We start from the raw sequence: 18762 nt of genomic DNA, 5'->3' as shown, positions 1-18762 counted from the left end.
TGTATTGAATAGTAAATTAGACCAGCGAATAAAGTGTAAAATGTTAGGCCAGCCTAATTAAAATAAGAGCCGCGGATAAGGCCGAGGAAGAGGCTTCCGTCTAGAAATTACTATTCCGACAGATGAGTCAATTAAAAAAAACGATGTGCATCAACTAAAAGGTTAATTTAAAATTGGTATCCCATTAGGAAATGAAGGCTCTCAGCGACAGAATTAAATGGACTTTGTTAAAGGGCTCAAGATAATATAGGCTGTAGGATGCAGATTCAGAGTAAATTGCAAAAAAAGTAAGAGGACTTGAGGGTTAGCATTTTGTTGTAGTAACATGGATTTTAAGTTTATATGGTGGGTCCATAGCCGTGGACACCCAATTGTGTATGGTTTAACCCCTTCACGACCGCGGGCAGTAATATGATGTCCCTGCGGTCAGTGTTAATCCCTACCAGCTGCTGTGGGCTAAAGGCAGGAATTTGCGCACGTCAGCTGATTTGTACAGCTGACATGTGCATTGCAGGTTCAAGTGGAATCGCTATCCACCCATACCTGTTAACCTCTTAAATGGCGCTGTCAAGATATGACAGCGCCATTTTAACGGCAATTGCGTAATCTCATACTCACAGGCCGCCACACTAAGTCACGTGACGTGATCATATGGATCCAATGGTTGTCATGGTAGCACATAGGCATGTTACACATGTCAAAGTTCCTTTAACCCCCTTCAGCACCCGGGCACTTTCAGTTTTTGTTTTTTGCTCCTTTTCTTCCGAGAACCGTTACTTTTTTACTTTTCTGTCAATCTTGCCAAATGAGGGCTTGTTTTTTGCGGGACGAGTTGTACTTTTAAATGAAAACATAGGTTTTACCATATAGTGTAGTGGAAAACAGCAAAAAAATTCCAAGTGTGGAAAAACTGCAAAAAAAGTGTGATCACACAATAGTTTATGGGATGTTTTATTCACAGTGTCCACTGTATGGTAAAACTGATGTATCTATGTGATGCCTCAGGTCGGTGCGAGTTTGTAGACATCAAACATGTATAGGTTTACTTGTATCTAAGGGGTTAAAAAAAATTCACAAGTTTGTCCAATAAAAATGGTGCACGTTTTGCGCCATTTTCCGAAAAACGTAGCGTTCTCATTTTTTGGGATCTAAGGCTCAGTGACTGCTAATTTTTTGCGTCTCGAGCGAACATTTTTAATGGTACCATTTGTGCGCAGATCCTACAATTTGATCGCCTGTTATTGCATTTTGCGTAAAACATGCGGCGACAAAAAAACAATTTTGGCGTTTGGAATTTTTTTGCCACTACGCCGTTTACCAATCATATTAATTGATTTTATATTTTGATAGATCGGGCATTTCTGAACGCGGCGATACCAAATATATGTATATTTATTTATTTTTTAACCCTTTCATTTTCAATGGTGTGAAAGGGGGGTGATTTAAACTTTTAGGTTTTTTGTTTTTTATTTTTTAAAACTTTTTTTTTTTACTTTTTTTTATTTTACTAGTCCCTTTAGAGGGCTATAGTGATCAGCAATCTGATCGCTCTTATCTATCTGCTGATCACAGCTATACAGCTGTAAACAGCAGATACAGTCACTTCCTGTTTCTCTCTGCTCCCGGCCGAGGGAAAACGAAAGTGAAACCTCATGGCTGCAGGCGTCATCACATGACCCTGTGCTACGATGGCAACCACAGAAAGTCACGTGATCACTCACGTGACTTCCGGTGGGGGCGGCGGTAAGTAAAAATCATAGCCGCACACATATAGATCTCGCTGCCAGACTTTGGCAGCGAGATTTAAGGGGTTAAAAGTTGCGAGTGGAAGTGAAGCGAAGTTGAAAACAGCTGATGTGTGAGACGACCGCCCGCGGCAGGGGGTGGGGCTTAACGGGACACGCTCCATGACGGATAGATCCGTCCAAGGTCGTGAAGGGGTTAACCAGCAGCAGAGTACTGCAGGTTTCAAGAGATGAGCATTTCTCCCAGTCTGAGCGGTGCTACTCTGATCAGGAGAAATGAATGAGTGATCAGACTGCTGATCCTTATAGTCCCCTAGGGGGACTGGTAAAATAAAAAGCTTTTAAAAAAGTTTTGAAAAATTAAAAAAAAAATCTTAAAGTTTAAATCATCCCTCATTCGCCCCACTGAAAATTAAAGGGTTAAAAAAATAAAAAAATAAACACATTTGGTATTGCCATGTTCAGAAATGTCCGATCAAAATATAAATCAATTAACCTTATCAGCAAAAGGTGTAGCTGCAAAAAATCCAAACGCCAAAATTACATTTTTTGGTCGCCGCAAATTTTGTGCAAAATGCAAAAACAGGCGATCAAAAACGTAGCATCGGCGCAAAAATGCTACAGTTAAAAACGTCAGAGTCCCAAAAAATAAGCCGTCACTGAGCCATAGGTCCTGAAAAATGAGAACGCGATGTGTCGCAAAAAATAGCACAAAACTTACGCCTTTTTTTTTTTTTCATACTTCTGTTTTGTTTTTTTTTTACCACTTAGATAAAAGTAAACCAATTTTGTTTGGTGCCTATGAACTCGCACTGACCTCAGGCATCACACTGACATCAGTTTTACCATATAGTGTAGACGGTGAATAAAATCTCAAAAACAAAAGTGCAATCCCACTTTTTTTTTGCAATTTTTTTCACATTTGGAATTTGCTGTTTTCCAGTACACTGTATGGCAAAACTCATGGTTTAATTCAAAAGTATAGCTCGTTCCGCAAAAAACGAGCCATCACATGACTAGATTTTATTTTTCAGTCAAAGAGTTACAGATCTCGGAAAAAGGAAGGCACAAAATCGTCCGGGCGTGAAGGGGTTAATGGAAATTAAGACAACATTTATATACTGCTCGTTTTACAGAAACACTGTCCGCTATTAATGAATCTAGTACAATAACATAATTTTTCAATTTTTTCAACATTGCAGTAAGCTTTCATATGGTTCATGTGTGCAGACTCCTACAGTAGACTAGAAAGCGAAACGCTCAAAAGATGCTATTTTTTAAATTGTATGAACCCGTTAAGAATACACCTTAACAAAAGTCCACTTTAAAAAGGTAAATATTCGTCATTGGCTGCCATGGACTCGATTGAACTTTGACTGTCACTGTGCAAGTCTCGCATTGCATCACCCTCCACGGCGCACACTTTCCCGACAGGAGCGGGTCGGCTGCATGCATTTCCATGCAGCTAACCCGCCCCTGTCTGAAGACCATCAGGTTGTGTGGGGTGATGCAATGCGAGACGCAAGTAGATTCATACCCTCACCATCAGCCTGCTTCTTGCGCTGTACAGAGCGATGAAGCACAGCTGATATGGCTCTCTGCTTCTTGCTCTGTAAGAGACACCTGTCTTCACAGAGCAATGAAGCAGAGCAGAAATTACTCTACCTATGGACAGACTACGTCGGACTAAGGATTTTTTTATAATAAAGATGCAGAATCTAAAGGTTTTTTGTGTTTGATTTCTAATAAATAAATTGAATGTGTTGTGTTTTTTTATTTGTTTACTAGAAATTCATGGTGGGTATATCTAATTTGGTGTGACACCATGAATTTTGGGTTTAGTACAATCTGAGAATACAAAACTAATATTAACCCCTTTTATTACTCGGCGTGCCACCGCCATCAGGGCCGCTGGCCGAGCCGAGTAAAGTGCCTGGAAATGGTGCCAAAAACCAATGCGCCATTTCCAGGAGCGTCTGCGTTTTTTACCGTGGGGGGCCCAGAACGCTTGGGCCTTATGATGCTGACATTCCCAGCACCTAGCTTCCTAGTTTTACCTTACAGGCGATCAAAATATGGCGGGAGCCCACTTTTTTTTTTTATTATTTTTTTTTAAATAAAAAAAAATAATTAAATGGGCTTCCCTGTATTTTGATTGCCATCCAAAGTAAAGCCAGGCAGTTGGAGGTGGCAGCTCTGGCAAAAATTAAGAGACCTGTTCCAAATTTTCGGTTTTCTCTCCATAGGTATATTTTTCAGTACAATGAAAATTGTTCTTTTATTCTATAAGCTACTGACACCATGTCTCCGAATTTCCAAGCAAAAACATTTGTATTTATTTTCTGAAAATCAGAAATGGTCAAAATTAGAATCAGAATTATTTATTTTCTGAAAATAGTAGTTTAAAGAATAAAACAACATTTTACTCAAAAATATACCTTTAAAGAAAAAAATCACAAAAACTGCCAGCTGGGGGCTGGGATTCTCCACAGCCGCCCCTGGAAATGGCGCATTGTTTCTTAGCGCCATTTTCAGACGCTTTAGCCGGCTCGTCCTGTGGCCTTAATCGCAGTGGCATGCTGGGTAATAAAGGGGATAATACCAGCTTTGTATTCTCAGCTGGTACTAAGCCCGAAATTCATACTGTGACACCAAATTAGACATGGCCTCCATGAATTTCTAGTAAACAGTAAAATGAAAAACACAACACATATAAAAAAAAAATTATTAGAAATCAAACAAAAAAAAAACATTTAGAGACTCCATCTTTATTATAAAAAATCCTTTGCCAGATGTAGTCCACAGGTAGAGCAATGTCAGCGTATCCTGACCTATGGGGCCGAGAGTCTCATCCGCAGGAGAACGCAGCTGCTCGTACCCACGATCAGGGTTCAGTGCGCTACGGTCTCTCGCTTGTGTTCTCCCTTTGACGGACACATTTGAATACGCAGCAAACAATTGACATGCTGCGAAAGCCACACCGCAGGTCAGTGTTTGCTGCGGAAAAAACAAGCACAGTGGGCACGGGATTTCTAGAAATCCCATCCACTATGCTTGTACTGTACAACGCAGCATTTTGGACGCAGCGAAAACATGCTACATTAAAAACGCTGCAAACCCTACTCGTCGGCACACACCCTAATAGTTGTAATAACGAACTCAAGTGACCACCAGGTTTTTGCAACCTAAATAGTTGCAGAGACCCTGATTCCAGTTTTGTATTACTTACACACGTGCTCAAAATTGTTGTTATCCCTCCTTTAATGAAATAAAAACCAACAATGGTCACAGAATTAACTTGAATTTGACAAAAGTAATAAATAAAAAATCCAGGAAAACGAACAAATGAAAGTCATACATTTCTTTTCAACCATGTTTCCACATAATTTAAAAAGAAAAAAAAACCTCATGAAATAGGCCTGGCGGAAATGATGGTACTTCTGAAAATAATGTGACAAAAGGGACATTTTAAATCAAGTTGTGTCCACTAATTAGCATCACATGTATCTACAATCTTGTAATCAGTCATTGGGCCTGTACATAGGGCTACAGATACTCACTGTGCTGTTTGGTGACATGATGTGTACTACACTCAACATGGACAAGAGGAAGCAAAGGAAAGAGTTGTCTCAGGAAATTAGAAAGAAAATTATAGAGAAGCATTTTAAAGGTAAAGGTTATAGGAGACTCTCCAAACAGCTTGATATTCCTGTGACAACAGTTGCACATCGTATTAAGAAATTTAAGATACATGGAACTGTAGCCAACCTCCCTGGACGTGGCCGCAGAAAGAAAATTGATGACAAATCAAATAGACAGATAATACGAATGGTAACAAAAGAGCCCAGAAAAACATCAAAAGAGATTAAATGTAAACTTCAAGCTCAAGGAACATCAGTGTCAGATAGCACCATCCATCGTTCTTTGAGCCAAAGTGGACTTCATAGGAGATGACCAAGGAGGATACCATTGCTGAAAAAATCAAAGCCAGACTGGAATTTGCTACACTACATGTTGACAAGCCACAAGGCTTCTGGGAGAATGTCCTATGGACAGATGATACAAAAATTGAACTTTTTGGCAAGGCACATCAGCTTTATGTTTACAAACGGAAAAATTAAGCATGTCAAGAAAAGAATACTGTCCCTACTGTGAAACATGCAGGAAGCTCTGTTATGTTCTAAGGCTGTTTTGCTGCATCTGGCACAGGGTGTCTTGAATCTGTACAGAGTACAATGAAATCTCAACATTATCAAGGGATTCCAGAGAGAAATGTGCTGCCCAGTGTCAGAAACTTTGGTCTCAGTCATAAGTCATGGGTCTTGCAACAGGATAATGACCCAAAACACACAGCTAAAAACACCCAAGAATGGCTACGAGGAAAACATTGGACTATTCTGAAGTGGCCTTCTATTAGCCCTGACCTAAATCCTATTGAGTATCTTTGGAAAGAGCTGTAACATGCCATCTGGAAAAGGCAGCCTTCAAACACGAGACAACTGGAGCAGTATGCTCTTGAGGAGTGGGCCAAAATACCTGTCAAGAGGTGCAGGAGTCTCTTGACCGTTACAAGAATTGTTTGATTGCAGTGAATACCTCAAAAGCTTGTACAACAAAATATTAAGTTAAGGGCACCATCATTTCTGTCCTATTTCATGAGTTTTATTTGTTTAAAAATTCTGTGGAAGCAAAAAAGCAATGTCTGACTTTCATTTGTTCATAGATTTATTATTAGTTTTGTCAGATTCAAGTTATTTCTGGGACCATTGTGGGTTTGTCTTTTATTACACAAGGGGTACCAATAATTGTGAGCACGTGTGTACTGATTTTCTTGTAATTTTATTAGAAGTGATTTTATCAGCAGGTTTTCATGAGGGGGCTAGTAAACCTGCCACCATGTAGTCCTCCATATTCATTCATTCATTGGTGTGGAGAGGGTTATACACAGCTCAGCATTCAGAGAACTGGTAGACCTTCAGCAGATAATACTGCAGCAAGCAACCCAGTTCATGATACATAGCTGGAATTGGGGTCTTTGCACCTAAATCCTGATGCTGGGGTAGCAATAACCTGGTGAATGATTCCATTTAATGTGTTTTATTTTGCTCTCAATCATTAAGAATTATGATTTGTGCAAATGTGTGCAGAAGATGGCTATTATACATTAACAGATGACACAAAAACAAATTGACTAAAATAGCAAAAATGTAGTTCAATTAAATTAATACTTACAATTTTCTCTAAACTCAATGCTTGCGGGCAATACATGATCTGATCCATGTGACTCCTGTGTTCTGCATAACAAGAAAAGTGTGGAAAGTTAGAAAAGCTTGTTAGGGGAAAAAAAAATAAAAAATCAACAAGTGTTGAACAGTGGCATAATGCTATATGTTTATAACTTGCATGGACTTCAGCAATTCTTTTCAAAGCACAGTAGGAAAAATAATGAGAGTTAAAAGCATATAATAAATATATATATATATAAAAATTTGTGCTAAACTGAAGCTATTATTATTAGACTGACAAGGGTTTTTTTTAGTTCTAATTTTCTTATAACGAATAATAATATAACAGATAAAAATTTCAAAACAATCATTCAAAATTAGTACACAAAAATAAGTACACATACACATATATATATATATATATATATATATATATATATATATATATATAGAGATATATAACAGATGCAAACTTGTCCTGTGTGGTGGAGATGGTCCTGAGTTCAATTTTTACCAAGGACAACATCTGCAAGGAGTATGTATGTTCTCCTTGTTTTTGCATGAGTTTCCTCCCACACTCCAAAGACATACTGATAGGGAACTTAGATTGTGAGTCTCAATGGGGACAGTATTACATACTCCAATGTATGTAAAGCACTGTGGAATTAATACTGCTATATAAATGAAAAAAATATTATTATTATTATTATTATTATACAGTACTGTTGAATAAATAGAATGATGTATATTTTTTATGATAGTCACTGGTGGTTAGCTATTGCCCAGGTAATATATTAATATACAGCCTTCTGTGGTTGTCCCCACTGTATGGATACTCCACACATCATAGTATTTTGCCGACAACGTACTCACCCTGGTGTGTGAAATCTCCCCGCACTCGCACTATGCGAGCTGTATATTAATATATAATCTGGGCAATAGCTAACTACCAGTGACTAACATAATAAATATATATCATTCTAAATTGGACTAAAGATGGTAGCCACCGGCTGGGGCTCATCTTATATTTTATACTGCAGCTAATATATCTGAAGTATATATCATACAGATTTTTGTGTACTTATTTGTGTGTACTGATTTTGAATGGTTGTTTTGAAATTTTATCTGTTATATTGTTATTCTTTATAAGAAAATTAGAGATAAAAAAAAACCTTGGTCTAATAATAATTTCACATTAGCGCAGATTTTTATATAAATTTATTATATGCTTTAATTCCAATTCCAGGCAAAGTGAAGGTATCATAATCTAGCTGCAAACTAAGTTGTATAGGGTTAATTGTGCTGGTATCTATCCATACAGATATGCATTTTTTAGGAATTTTAATGACAAACTGTATTCCAAGTTTAAAAGCGCTGCCACCACATGATAGCTTCTTTACATCTGTAGGACAGAATTAGAAATCTACTGCCAGCTAGTTAGATTCGATTTCCTAGCCGTGGACTGCAATCATTGTAGCTGAAACACATTGAAACCACAAAGAAACTAGCCAGCTCCATATATAGCAAGCGTCAACTGCCTGCAACTTAAGATAATAACGGTTCCAGTGGCTGCAGTTTAAAGGGAACCAAATCTCCAGGATTTAATATATAAGCTAAAGACAGTGCTATGCTGGCACTATCAGGCTGATTCTCTACATACCTTTAGGGGTCAGCTCGGATGTATAGGGTTTGAAATCCAAAAGTTTATAAAATTAACTGCTTCTTGAGTGACAGCAGCTGAGGATCACATAATATCTGGTGGGGGTGGGGGGTAATTCATAGTTATCCCCTCCCCCTGTTAGAATTAGCATAAGTATTATACAAACAATTCACTGTGTGTCTTGCAGGACCTGTGTGACGTCATACCCATGTGACCTGGTAGCCAGTTTTGTTGGCTGAGGCCCCGTCCCTTCTGGTCACATGGATATGACCTCACACAGGTCCTGCATGAGACAAAGTGAATTGTTTGTATAATACTTCTGCCAATTCTAACAGACGGAGGGGATAACTATGAATATATTATCTGATCCTTTTCTGCTGTCAGTCAATAAACAGCTAATTTTATAAACTTTACTTTTTTGGATTTCAAAACCAAAACATCCTAGCTGACCACTAAAGGTATGTAGAGAATCAGCCTGATAGTGCTAGTATAGCACTGGCTTTAGCTTATATATGAAAATCCTTTTGATTGGTTCCCTTTAAAGAAAACCAACCATCAGGATTTTCATATATAAAGTAAAGTCAGTGTTACACTGGCTCTAGGATGCTAAATGTAAGTATACCTTCTGTCCTGAGATTGGATGTGTTTTTTTCAGAAATATGTGAAAGTAAATTTACAGAAATGTACTGCTGTTTGATTGATAGCAGCTAATATAGGTGGGTCAAGTTTTGCTATCTATTCCAGCCCCTGTCTGCTCCCCTGGCTTTGGTAGATGCTAGACTGTATGGGCTACTTCGAAGTATGAGTAATTTCAGTCACATGATAGGGGCGTGTTAGAAGTGCAGCCCGTACAGTCCGTACAGTCTAACATCTACCAAGGCCAGGCAAGCAGACGGGTGGGAATAGATAGCAAAACCTGACCCACATATTCCCTTCCTGTTGCACTTTTCACTCAAATAGCAGTGCATTGCTGTCAGTTCACTTGCACATACTGTATTTCTGAAATAGAACATCCAATTTCAGAACAAAAGGTATGCTTACATTCAGCATCCAAGCGGCAGCATAGGATTGGCTTTACTTTACATATAAAAATCCTGATTGTTTGTTCGCTTTAAGTCTCTAAATGGCATGGTCAATGGTGACTAACATTTAAAGAGTATATCCTGGACCTTAAATAAAAAAAAAATGTGCCTAAGCACCAACAGGCAGGTAATTGCGGCCTACCTGCCTGTTGTGTGAGGCGGCGTTCTTCACCGACATACAGCAGTCATAGACCGCTCCTGCCGGAAATGCAGTGCCGTTGTCAACAGAGTGGAGGCTTCTTTTCTGCTCTGTAGATTGGGCGGGACACCAGACATCATGCTGATTGACAATCGGCTCCCTGCTGCCTAACTGGCTGTCAATCAGAATGGCATCGGCTGTTTGCCCAGTCTACAGAGTAGATGAGAAGCCGCCTTCCTATTGACTCGATGTTAGTGGAAGCAGCCAAATCGCTGTGTGCCAGCGAACAACAGCGCCGGGCACAACAGGCAGGTAGGTAGCAACAACCAGCCTTTTAGGACTTTGGCACATAGTGTAATGTTGTGCTTAAGATGTAGCATAAATAATAAAAGCCGGTATCTGCACCACACTATGCAAAATAATCTTCTTTGCATATTGCATTTTCGTAGATTTTTTTATGACTTTTCCCCCTTACTGGGTTTAGACAACAGCAGAAAAAAAAGCATTAGAAAAAAAAAATGCAGCATTCCTACTACGTGTGAATGTGAGCCTTAACAGGGAACCTGTCAGGTCCCTTATGCCATCTAAGCCAGCAGCATTGACATTTGAACGTCATAATTCTCTTCCCGACCAGCCCTGTATAACATCCTTATCTAAAATCAATTTGTAATTTAAAAAAAACATTTATTACATTTGTTTTTCGTATGCAAATTAGGCTCTTGACTAGTAGAATGGGCGTCGTTTCCCTAGACAAGTCTCTTTCCATGTTATCATAACCCTGCGGGCATAAGAATACTGCTGGAATTCTTAAGTGTGCACGTGGCTCATTCCAGCAGCGTCAGTGTACCTCAAAAGCTAGGTGTACGCATCCCGGCTTCACAGAGGTGCACTGAGCATGATCAGAAGCTGTTCATCCAATCATTTACAGAGCACCTCTCTGAAGCCCGTGATGCTGGCTGATAGAAATCAAGTTATCATGCCCACAGGGGTGTGATAACATGGAAAGAAAGTAGACTAGTCTAGAGAAACAACGCCCCTTCGACTAAAGCAAGGCCCTAATTTGCATATGAAAAAAGAAAGTAATAAACACTTTTTTACACATTTAAGAGAATGATGTTAGGAAGGGAATTCTGACATGCAAATGTGAATGCAGCTGACTTGGATAGCACAAGGGACCTGACAGGTTCCCTTCAAACATGCAAAACAGCAAGACCCTTGATTAAAAGTGAAAGTGTTAAGAGTGCTATGAATAAATGAATGAATGAATAGTTCTGGATTTGGGTGTATGCCCTGCTGTCCCGTGTGTTCTGCCGAAGGTGCTTCACTACCACCATGCACCTCTGTTATCGCCTCCCTCCTGCCAGGGTAGAAAAAAAAAGTAACTGGGTGTGGCCAAAACTTCCTGAGGCACTGACACTGCAGTTTATCCTCCTTTATACTCTGAAAGGTAGAAGGTATGGAGGTAAAGTTTTACATTCTACAGTCAGCTAGCTCTATGACTTCAGTAAAGATGGGTATCCACATCTTGGATATTTAGCTGTAAAGAATAGTATCAGTAAAAATTATAAACTCCATAAGGATCAGTTTAAATACCATTTTTTCCTTATCTCAACATCTCCAATAATTTTGCAAACCAGCAAAACGTGAGCACACCGCAAGGATAATGAATATAAAAAAAACAAAAACACAGTTTTATTGAATGTACACAAAACATACACCTAAAACCAATTGAAATACCAATATAAAATACAAAAGATAAAATACAAAGGGCAAGCTTTGGCTTTAAATTTTATTTTTTTTTTAAAAAAGAATTTTGGGGAAACTGCACTATACATAGTACCTTTAGAAAGTATTAATACCCTGTGAACTTTTCCATATTTATATACATAACACCAACATACTTAAATGGATTTTATGTGATATACTAATACAAAGTATTTGTGAAGTATAAAGGAAATGATACACTTTTTTTTCCTAAATATTTTAACCATATAGTGACTTCTACTATATATATACTGACCTATGATGAAAGAGAATAGCATTCCCCCTCAGGTGAAAAAGAAGGCACTGTCAGCTGTATTAGTTAGGATTGGTGACTGTTGACACAAACCATGACCATGGGCATTTAACTTTTCAACAAGTGAAGTTCACACAGCTCCGACTGATTGCGCAGTATAATGCAGCTGCGGTGCTCAGAATTACAGGCTCATTCCTGGATCCAAGGATAAGGCAAAAAAGACTAAGGACTTTGCCCGAAACATGTAGACTGGTCTGTCTATACGGTCTATGGCTGGTTTCAGATGTCCGTGTTTAATCAGGTACAAGCCACACGCATGGTTATGGTCATACACGTGTCACACGTATGACATCTGTGTTTGCATACGTGTGACACGTACCAGAGAAAACACAGGCATTTGAAATAAAAAGATTTTCTATATTCACCTGTATTCAGCCCTATTTTCTTTGGCTCTGCTGCCTCCCACTTCTGACCGCCGCTCATTATATTAATTGATTATTCACTGCACTGAGGAGCTGAAAAGGCAAAGCATCATGGGGACAGCACCACTGGTGACAGGTGAGAAAACAGTGCTGGATACAGGTGAATATAGAAAAAAAAATTATTTCAAAGACCAATGTTTTCTCCGGTATGCGTCACACTGATGTCACACGGGTCACATGAGTGTGCGATCCATGTGACACCTGTGCTGCCGGAGAAAAAACGGACATGTCTCAGTGTGTGCGAATGGGATCATGAGGGATCACACAATCTGGGTGAAAACACAGCTTTGTGAGTAACAGCATAGAACAACATGGGTATGTATGGCATCAGTGTTAAAAACGGATGTCACACGTACCTGAAACACGGACGTCTACAACTGGCTTATGTTTGATTTTATCAAATTTTAAACAGATTCAATAAAGGTGTGATTTTTTTTGCAAATGCCAGATACAAATCTTTTTTGCCTTATCCATGGCCATTTAACCCCTTAGATGCTGCTGTCAATAGTGACTACAGCATTTAGAAGGTAACAGAGTGTCTGGGCTTTCTTTTTAACCCATTTACCTCAGAGCATGGTATTCACCTTCCTGACCAGGACACTTTTTTTTGCAATTCTTGACCAGTGTCACTTTGACAGGTTATAACTCTGGAAAACTTCACCGGAACCCAGTGATTATGAAACAGTTTTTTCATGACATATTGTACTTCATGAGAGTGGTACAAGTTAAGATATTATTTACATTTATTTGTTAAAATAACAAAAATTGTGAAAATTTCCAAGCTTTAAAGTTTGATGCCATTACATCCAAGAGTTACGTCACACAAAATAGTTTATAAATAACATTTCGCACATGTCTACCTTACATCAGCGCAATTTTTAAAACAATATTTTGTTAGGAAGTTAGAAGGGTTCAAAGTTTATCAGCAATCTCTCATTTTCCAACCAAAATTTACAAATTCATTTTTTTAGGGACTACATCCCATTTGAAGTGACACCATTCTAAAAACAGCATCTCACACTGCTCAAAACCACATAAAAATGTTACTTTAGACCCAAACTGTGCATTTTCACAAGGGTAATAGGAGAAAATGCACCATACAATCTGTTGTACAGCATCCAAGGAGAAACAGCACTGAGATTATATGCAATATCAAAAATCTTAATTTATTTTATCATTCCGTAAAAAGATATAAAACACAGACGGTGAATCAATGGATTCAGCCTCAGTGTTCTATATTTTTTATGGAATGATACAATAAATTAAAATTTTTAATATTACATATAATCTCAGTGCTGGTTCTACTTGGCAGGGCTGTGGAGTCGGTAAGCCAAACCTTCGACTCCGACTTCTCAATTTCCCTTGCACCGACTCCGACTCCAAGACGCCGACTCCCACATATATTGCTTATAGTTAAGTGAAAAATGTATTGTAGTACAATGTGAACATCAGACTTTTCATCATTTTTATGATACAGTAATCAAGATATTTAGATAGAACATAAAATAAATTTATTGTAATACAACTTTAGACCACACAAAACTGCAATAAATTGTAAATATGTAATACACTATGTAATATACAGTAGATTACATATATATCTTGTATATATCTAATATATAAAGCTGAATGTGTGTGTGTGTGTGTGTGTGTGTGTGTGTATATGTATGTGTGTGTGTGTGTGTGTGTGTGTGTGTGTGTGTGTGTGTGTGTGTGTGTGTGTGTGTGTGTGTATGTCCGGGATTGGCATCCGTACCATCGCAGCTACAGCCACAAAATCTTGCACACTCACACTTCTGGACCCCAAGAGCGTCATAAGCTATGTTTTTAAGGGAAATTTTAACCCCGCTCTTTACAGTTATTCGCCAAGAAACCTGCCATTAAAGCGAATGGAGCTGGGAGCCACAGTGCAGCCAGAACTTCAGAAGAATGCGCAGCCATGCCCTTATATGGAATGTTGGCATGTCACAATGCAGCCAGGGAAAGAGACAGACAGACAGGGAAAGAAACAGACAAAGACAAGGTAAGAGACAGACACAAAGAGACAGACACAGACAAAAAGACAGACTGACAGGGAAAGAGAGGGAAAGAGACAGGTTGAGACACAGACACAGACAAAGAGACAGAGACAGACACAGGGAAACAGACAGACAGGGTAAGAGACAGACAAAGAGACAGACAGGGTAAGAGAGACAAAGAAACAGACACGGGGAAAGAGACAGACAGGGAAAGAGATTGAGACAGATGGAGAAATAGACAGTCAGAGACAGACAGGGAAAGAGAGAGACAGACATTATAATTACATTTCTATCTATTTGTTTTGTGTTTTTGTGTGCAGAATACATTTTTGTTAATACAATTCATTTTGTTAACAGCAGTTATTAACCCGGGTAGTACAGCTAGTATATATATATATATATATATAGTGGGGCAGTGACAGGGGTAATATTTGAAGACCGCTATGTGTCCCCCGGAATGTGTCTGGAAACCCTCTGAGTTTGCTATAGCTATTACATGGGCTATAGCACAAAGGGTAACAGGGAGACAGATCCCTGCTCCCAGTCCAGGTTTTGTAGCAATCCTCATGTCTTGCATTTTAGTTTAAATCTGGCAGAGCACATCAGGGTGTGTCTCAGTTGAGAGCCAGGCTTGATGAAGCTACCACATGCTGTGTGAGCTGAGCTGGCTCTGTGTGGAGTGAACACAGGCCAAGAGTGTGAGCCTAGGAGAACCTTAACAAGACCCCTGCGGTTAACGGGGTCCTAAGGTAACAAGACTTAAAAAATTTTTTTTTACTGTTTGCGGTGGATCGGCGGGTCCACGAAGCTTGTGGGCATTGCAGCCTGGTTGCTAGGGGTAACAACTTAGTTTTCACATGTTTATAATCAAGCCTGCAAAGTTACAGTTTAACTCAGCAGCCACCATGGAGGATCTTGTAAAGCAGCTGGCCCAGTCTAGTGCTCAACTACAGCAGGCTTTTGCACAAACCAGTGCACAACAGCAACAGGCTAATGCTCAGCAGCAACAAACCAATGTCCAGCTGCAGCGGGCGTTAATTCAGCAACAGGAGACACACAGCTTGCTGACTCAGCAGCTTGTGGCTCTGCGAGATGCACTCCCAGCAGTAACTTCAGGTCATCCAGTCCCTCCTGCGGCTCAGGACAGAGTAAGGGCGGCACTTACGAAGATGAGTGCAGAGGACGACCCGGAAGCTTTTCTTTCCGTGTTTTAGAGGACCGCTGAGCGAGAGAAATTGTCTATCAACCGTTGGACTGATGTTGTGGCCCCATTCTTGGTAGGTGAACCCCAAAAAGCCTACCTGGATCTCAGTACGGAGGATGCCAAGGACTACGGCACACTGAAAGGTGAGATCCTTGCACGAATGGGGGTTAACACTTATCTCCGGGCCCAACGAGTGAATCAGTGGTCCTTTGTGGAGGGAAAACCTGCACGCTCACAGGCCCATGTCTTACTGGACCTTGTGAAAAAATGGCTCCAGCCGGAGACCTTGAACCCCGGACAGATGATTGAGCGGGTGGTGATTGAACGGTTTGTGCGGACTTTGCCAGCCCCCATTCAACGGTGGGTGGGCCAGGGGGATCCCGGTACCCTAGACCAACTAATGAATTTGGTGGAACGCTACACAGCTACCCAGGAGTTGGTCCGGGACTCTGCCTCACGGCGGGCACTCCGTAGGGATACGCCCCCTTCACAGTTGGTGAAAGATTCCCGTCCCTCCTCGGGTGCTGCCCCGTCTTCAGCCCTGGCAGAGAGTAAACCACAGACTAAGGTTAGCCGGAGTCCCGGTTCCCCAAAGTTGGACATCCGAAACAGGGACACCTCTGCTGTTATGTGCTGGCGGTGCCATCAGCTGGGGCATATGATGGCACAGTGCCCACTCACATCAGAACCCATGGACTGCCGGTACGCTCGCCGGGAATCAATGTATGCCCATACTGTTTGTGCCGTAAGCACTGTTACTATGGGGGAGGAGCCCCATCTCTGCAAAGTACGTGTTAATGGCTATACAGCAGAGGCTTTGTTGGACTCAGGAAGTGTTGTGACTCTTGTACATGCCTCCTTGGTCTCCGGGGAAAACCCCACGGGACATAACGTAGGGGTACTTTGTATACATGGAGACCTACGTGAATACCCTATGGAAAGGGTCACTATTGCTACCTCATGTGGAGAGGTTCAACATGAAGTGGGGGTGATGAGAAGTCTTCCATATGATGTTATTTTGGGAAGAGACTTGCCCCTGTTCTGGACATTATGTGGGAGGCGACCTAGCCCTCCGAGGTGTATGATTGAACCAGGCCCTGAGCCGGACGATCCCGACTCAGGGATACCTGCTGTAGGGGTCACCAGTATAGGAACAGAGTGTAACCCTGCTAGGTTCCCCCTAGAGGTAATGGCAGGAGAGGTTGAGCCACCCGAGGCAATCCCAGAGTTGAACGTGTCTCCAGATAATTTTGTAACAGCACAGCTCCGGGACCCCACATTGGCTCCAGGACGTGGAAATGTACAAGTAATTGATGGGGTTCCCCAGCGGCCTGGTGCCAAGCTGGAAACTCCTTACATGGCTCTAAAGCGAGAGTTGCTCTATCGGGTTGATAAAATCCGGGGGGAAATAGTGGAACAGTTGGTGGTCCCTCAGCCGTACCGCCGTCAGGCTTTGGAATTGGCCCATAACCACCTGATGAGTGGGCACCTAGGTGAAGAGAAAACGCGGGAACGCATGTTTCAGCGGTTTTACTGGCCAGGGGTCAGCGCAGAAATTAAGAGGTTCTGTGAGTCCTGCCCAGTTTGTCAGTTGACCGCACCCACGCACCGTTTCCGTAGTCCTTTGATACTTTTACCCATTATAGAGGTGCCTTTTGAGCGAATTGCTATGGATCTGATCGGACCCATTGTAAAATCCACCCGTGGTCACCAGCACATCCTGGTAGTGATGGATTACGCGACGCGTTATCCGGAGGCCATTCCACTGCGTCACACCTCGGCGAAGCTTATTGCTCGGGAGTTGTTTGCTATGTTCTGTCGCGTGTAGTTACCCAAAGAAATCCTGACCGATCAGGGCACTCCCTTTATGTCCAAAATTACGAAGGAACTGTGCAAACTCCTTCAGATCAAGCAGCTACGCACGTCAGTTTACCATCCCCAGACCGATGGTCTAGTGGAACGTTTCAATAAAACTCTGAAGGCTATGTTGAAAAAGGTGGTCTCCAAAGAGGGGAAAGATTGGGACATGTTATTGCCCTATTTAATGTTCGCTATCCGTGAGGTCCCACAATCTTCCACCGGGTTTTCGCCATTTGAGTTACTGTATGGCAGGCATCCGCGGGGACTGATGGATATTGTTAAAGAAACTTGGGAACAGGAGCCCACCCCTCACAAAAGCACGGTTGAATACATTATGGGTATGCAGGATCGTATCACGGCAGTAATGCCCATTGTTAAAGAGCATTTGCTGGATGCTCAGGCGGCCCAAAGTACTCAGTATAACAGAAAGGCCTCCGTCAGGTCTTTTAAACCGGGGGATCGTGTCTTAGTTCTAATACCTACCGCAGAAAGTAAGTTCTTAGCCACATGGCAAGGTCCCTATGAGATCCGGGAGAAAGTAGGGGAAGTAAACTATAAGGTGTATCAACCAGGGAGAAGAAAACCAGAGCAAATATACCATGTAAACCTGCTAAAGGCGTGGAAAGACAGAGAATGTATGGTGACTGACGTAATGTTGGACCTAACCTCTTCAGGTGCCTTGACAACAACCAAGGAGGAGTCCCCTGATGATGAATCAGGAGTGAGGATAGGGAATTCTCTCTCAAAACAGCAGAGACTGGAGTCTCGGAGGTTAGTGCAGCGGAATACGGATGTGTTCTCAAACCTACCCGGCCGAACAACCGTAATCCACCATGATATTGTCACCGAGCCTCAAGTAAAGGTACGCCTGAGGCCATACCGGGTACCAGAGGCTCGAGGGAAAGCCATTGCGGAGGAGGTAAAAAAGATGCACCAACTGGGGGTTATTGAAAAGTCCACGAGCGAATGGGCCAGTCCCATTGTGCTGATCCCGAAACCAGACTGTTCTTTAAGATTCTGTAATGACTTCCGAAAGTTAAATGAGGTTTCGAAATTTGATATGTATCCCATGCCCAGGGTCGATGAGCTGATAGAGAGACTGGGATGGGCCCAGTACTTCACGACTCTCGATCTCACTAAAGGTTACTGGCAAGTGCTGCTGACAGAGGCGGCAAAAGAAAAGACCGCTTTTGTCACGCCAGGGGGGCTCTATCACTATGTCGTCTTGCCATTTGGTTTACATGGGGCTCCGGCCACGTTTCAGAGGTTAATGGACATAGTGTTAGAACCCCATCAACTGTATGCCTCCGCATATTTGGATGACATCATC

At 41.3% G+C, this 18762-nt stretch overlaps 1 protein-coding gene across 7 annotated transcripts in view; it reads right to left on the bottom strand.

The window, feature by feature from the left end:
• The window catches only part of AFDN (afadin, adherens junction formation factor), a 1370646-nt gene that overhangs the window by 853410 nt on the left and 498474 nt on the right, over nt 1-18762 (bottom strand). For all 7 annotated transcript variants that reach the window (XM_075339717.1, XM_075339721.1, XM_075339720.1 and 4 more), the window contains exon 14: nt 6978-7039. In XM_075339717.1, the coding sequence (XP_075195832.1) occupies nt 6978-7039 (62 nt within the window). The remainder of the gene's footprint in view (nt 1-6977; nt 7040-18762) is intronic.

This window comes from Anomaloglossus baeobatrachus, chromosome 3, assembly GCF_048569485.1.
Source record: "Anomaloglossus baeobatrachus isolate aAnoBae1 chromosome 3, aAnoBae1.hap1, whole genome shotgun sequence".
In the NCBI taxonomy this organism is placed as follows: domain Eukaryota; kingdom Metazoa; phylum Chordata; class Amphibia; order Anura; family Aromobatidae; genus Anomaloglossus; species Anomaloglossus baeobatrachus.
The sequence above is the reverse complement of the archived record's forward strand: the minus strand, read 5'-3'. Positions and strand labels throughout refer to the sequence as shown.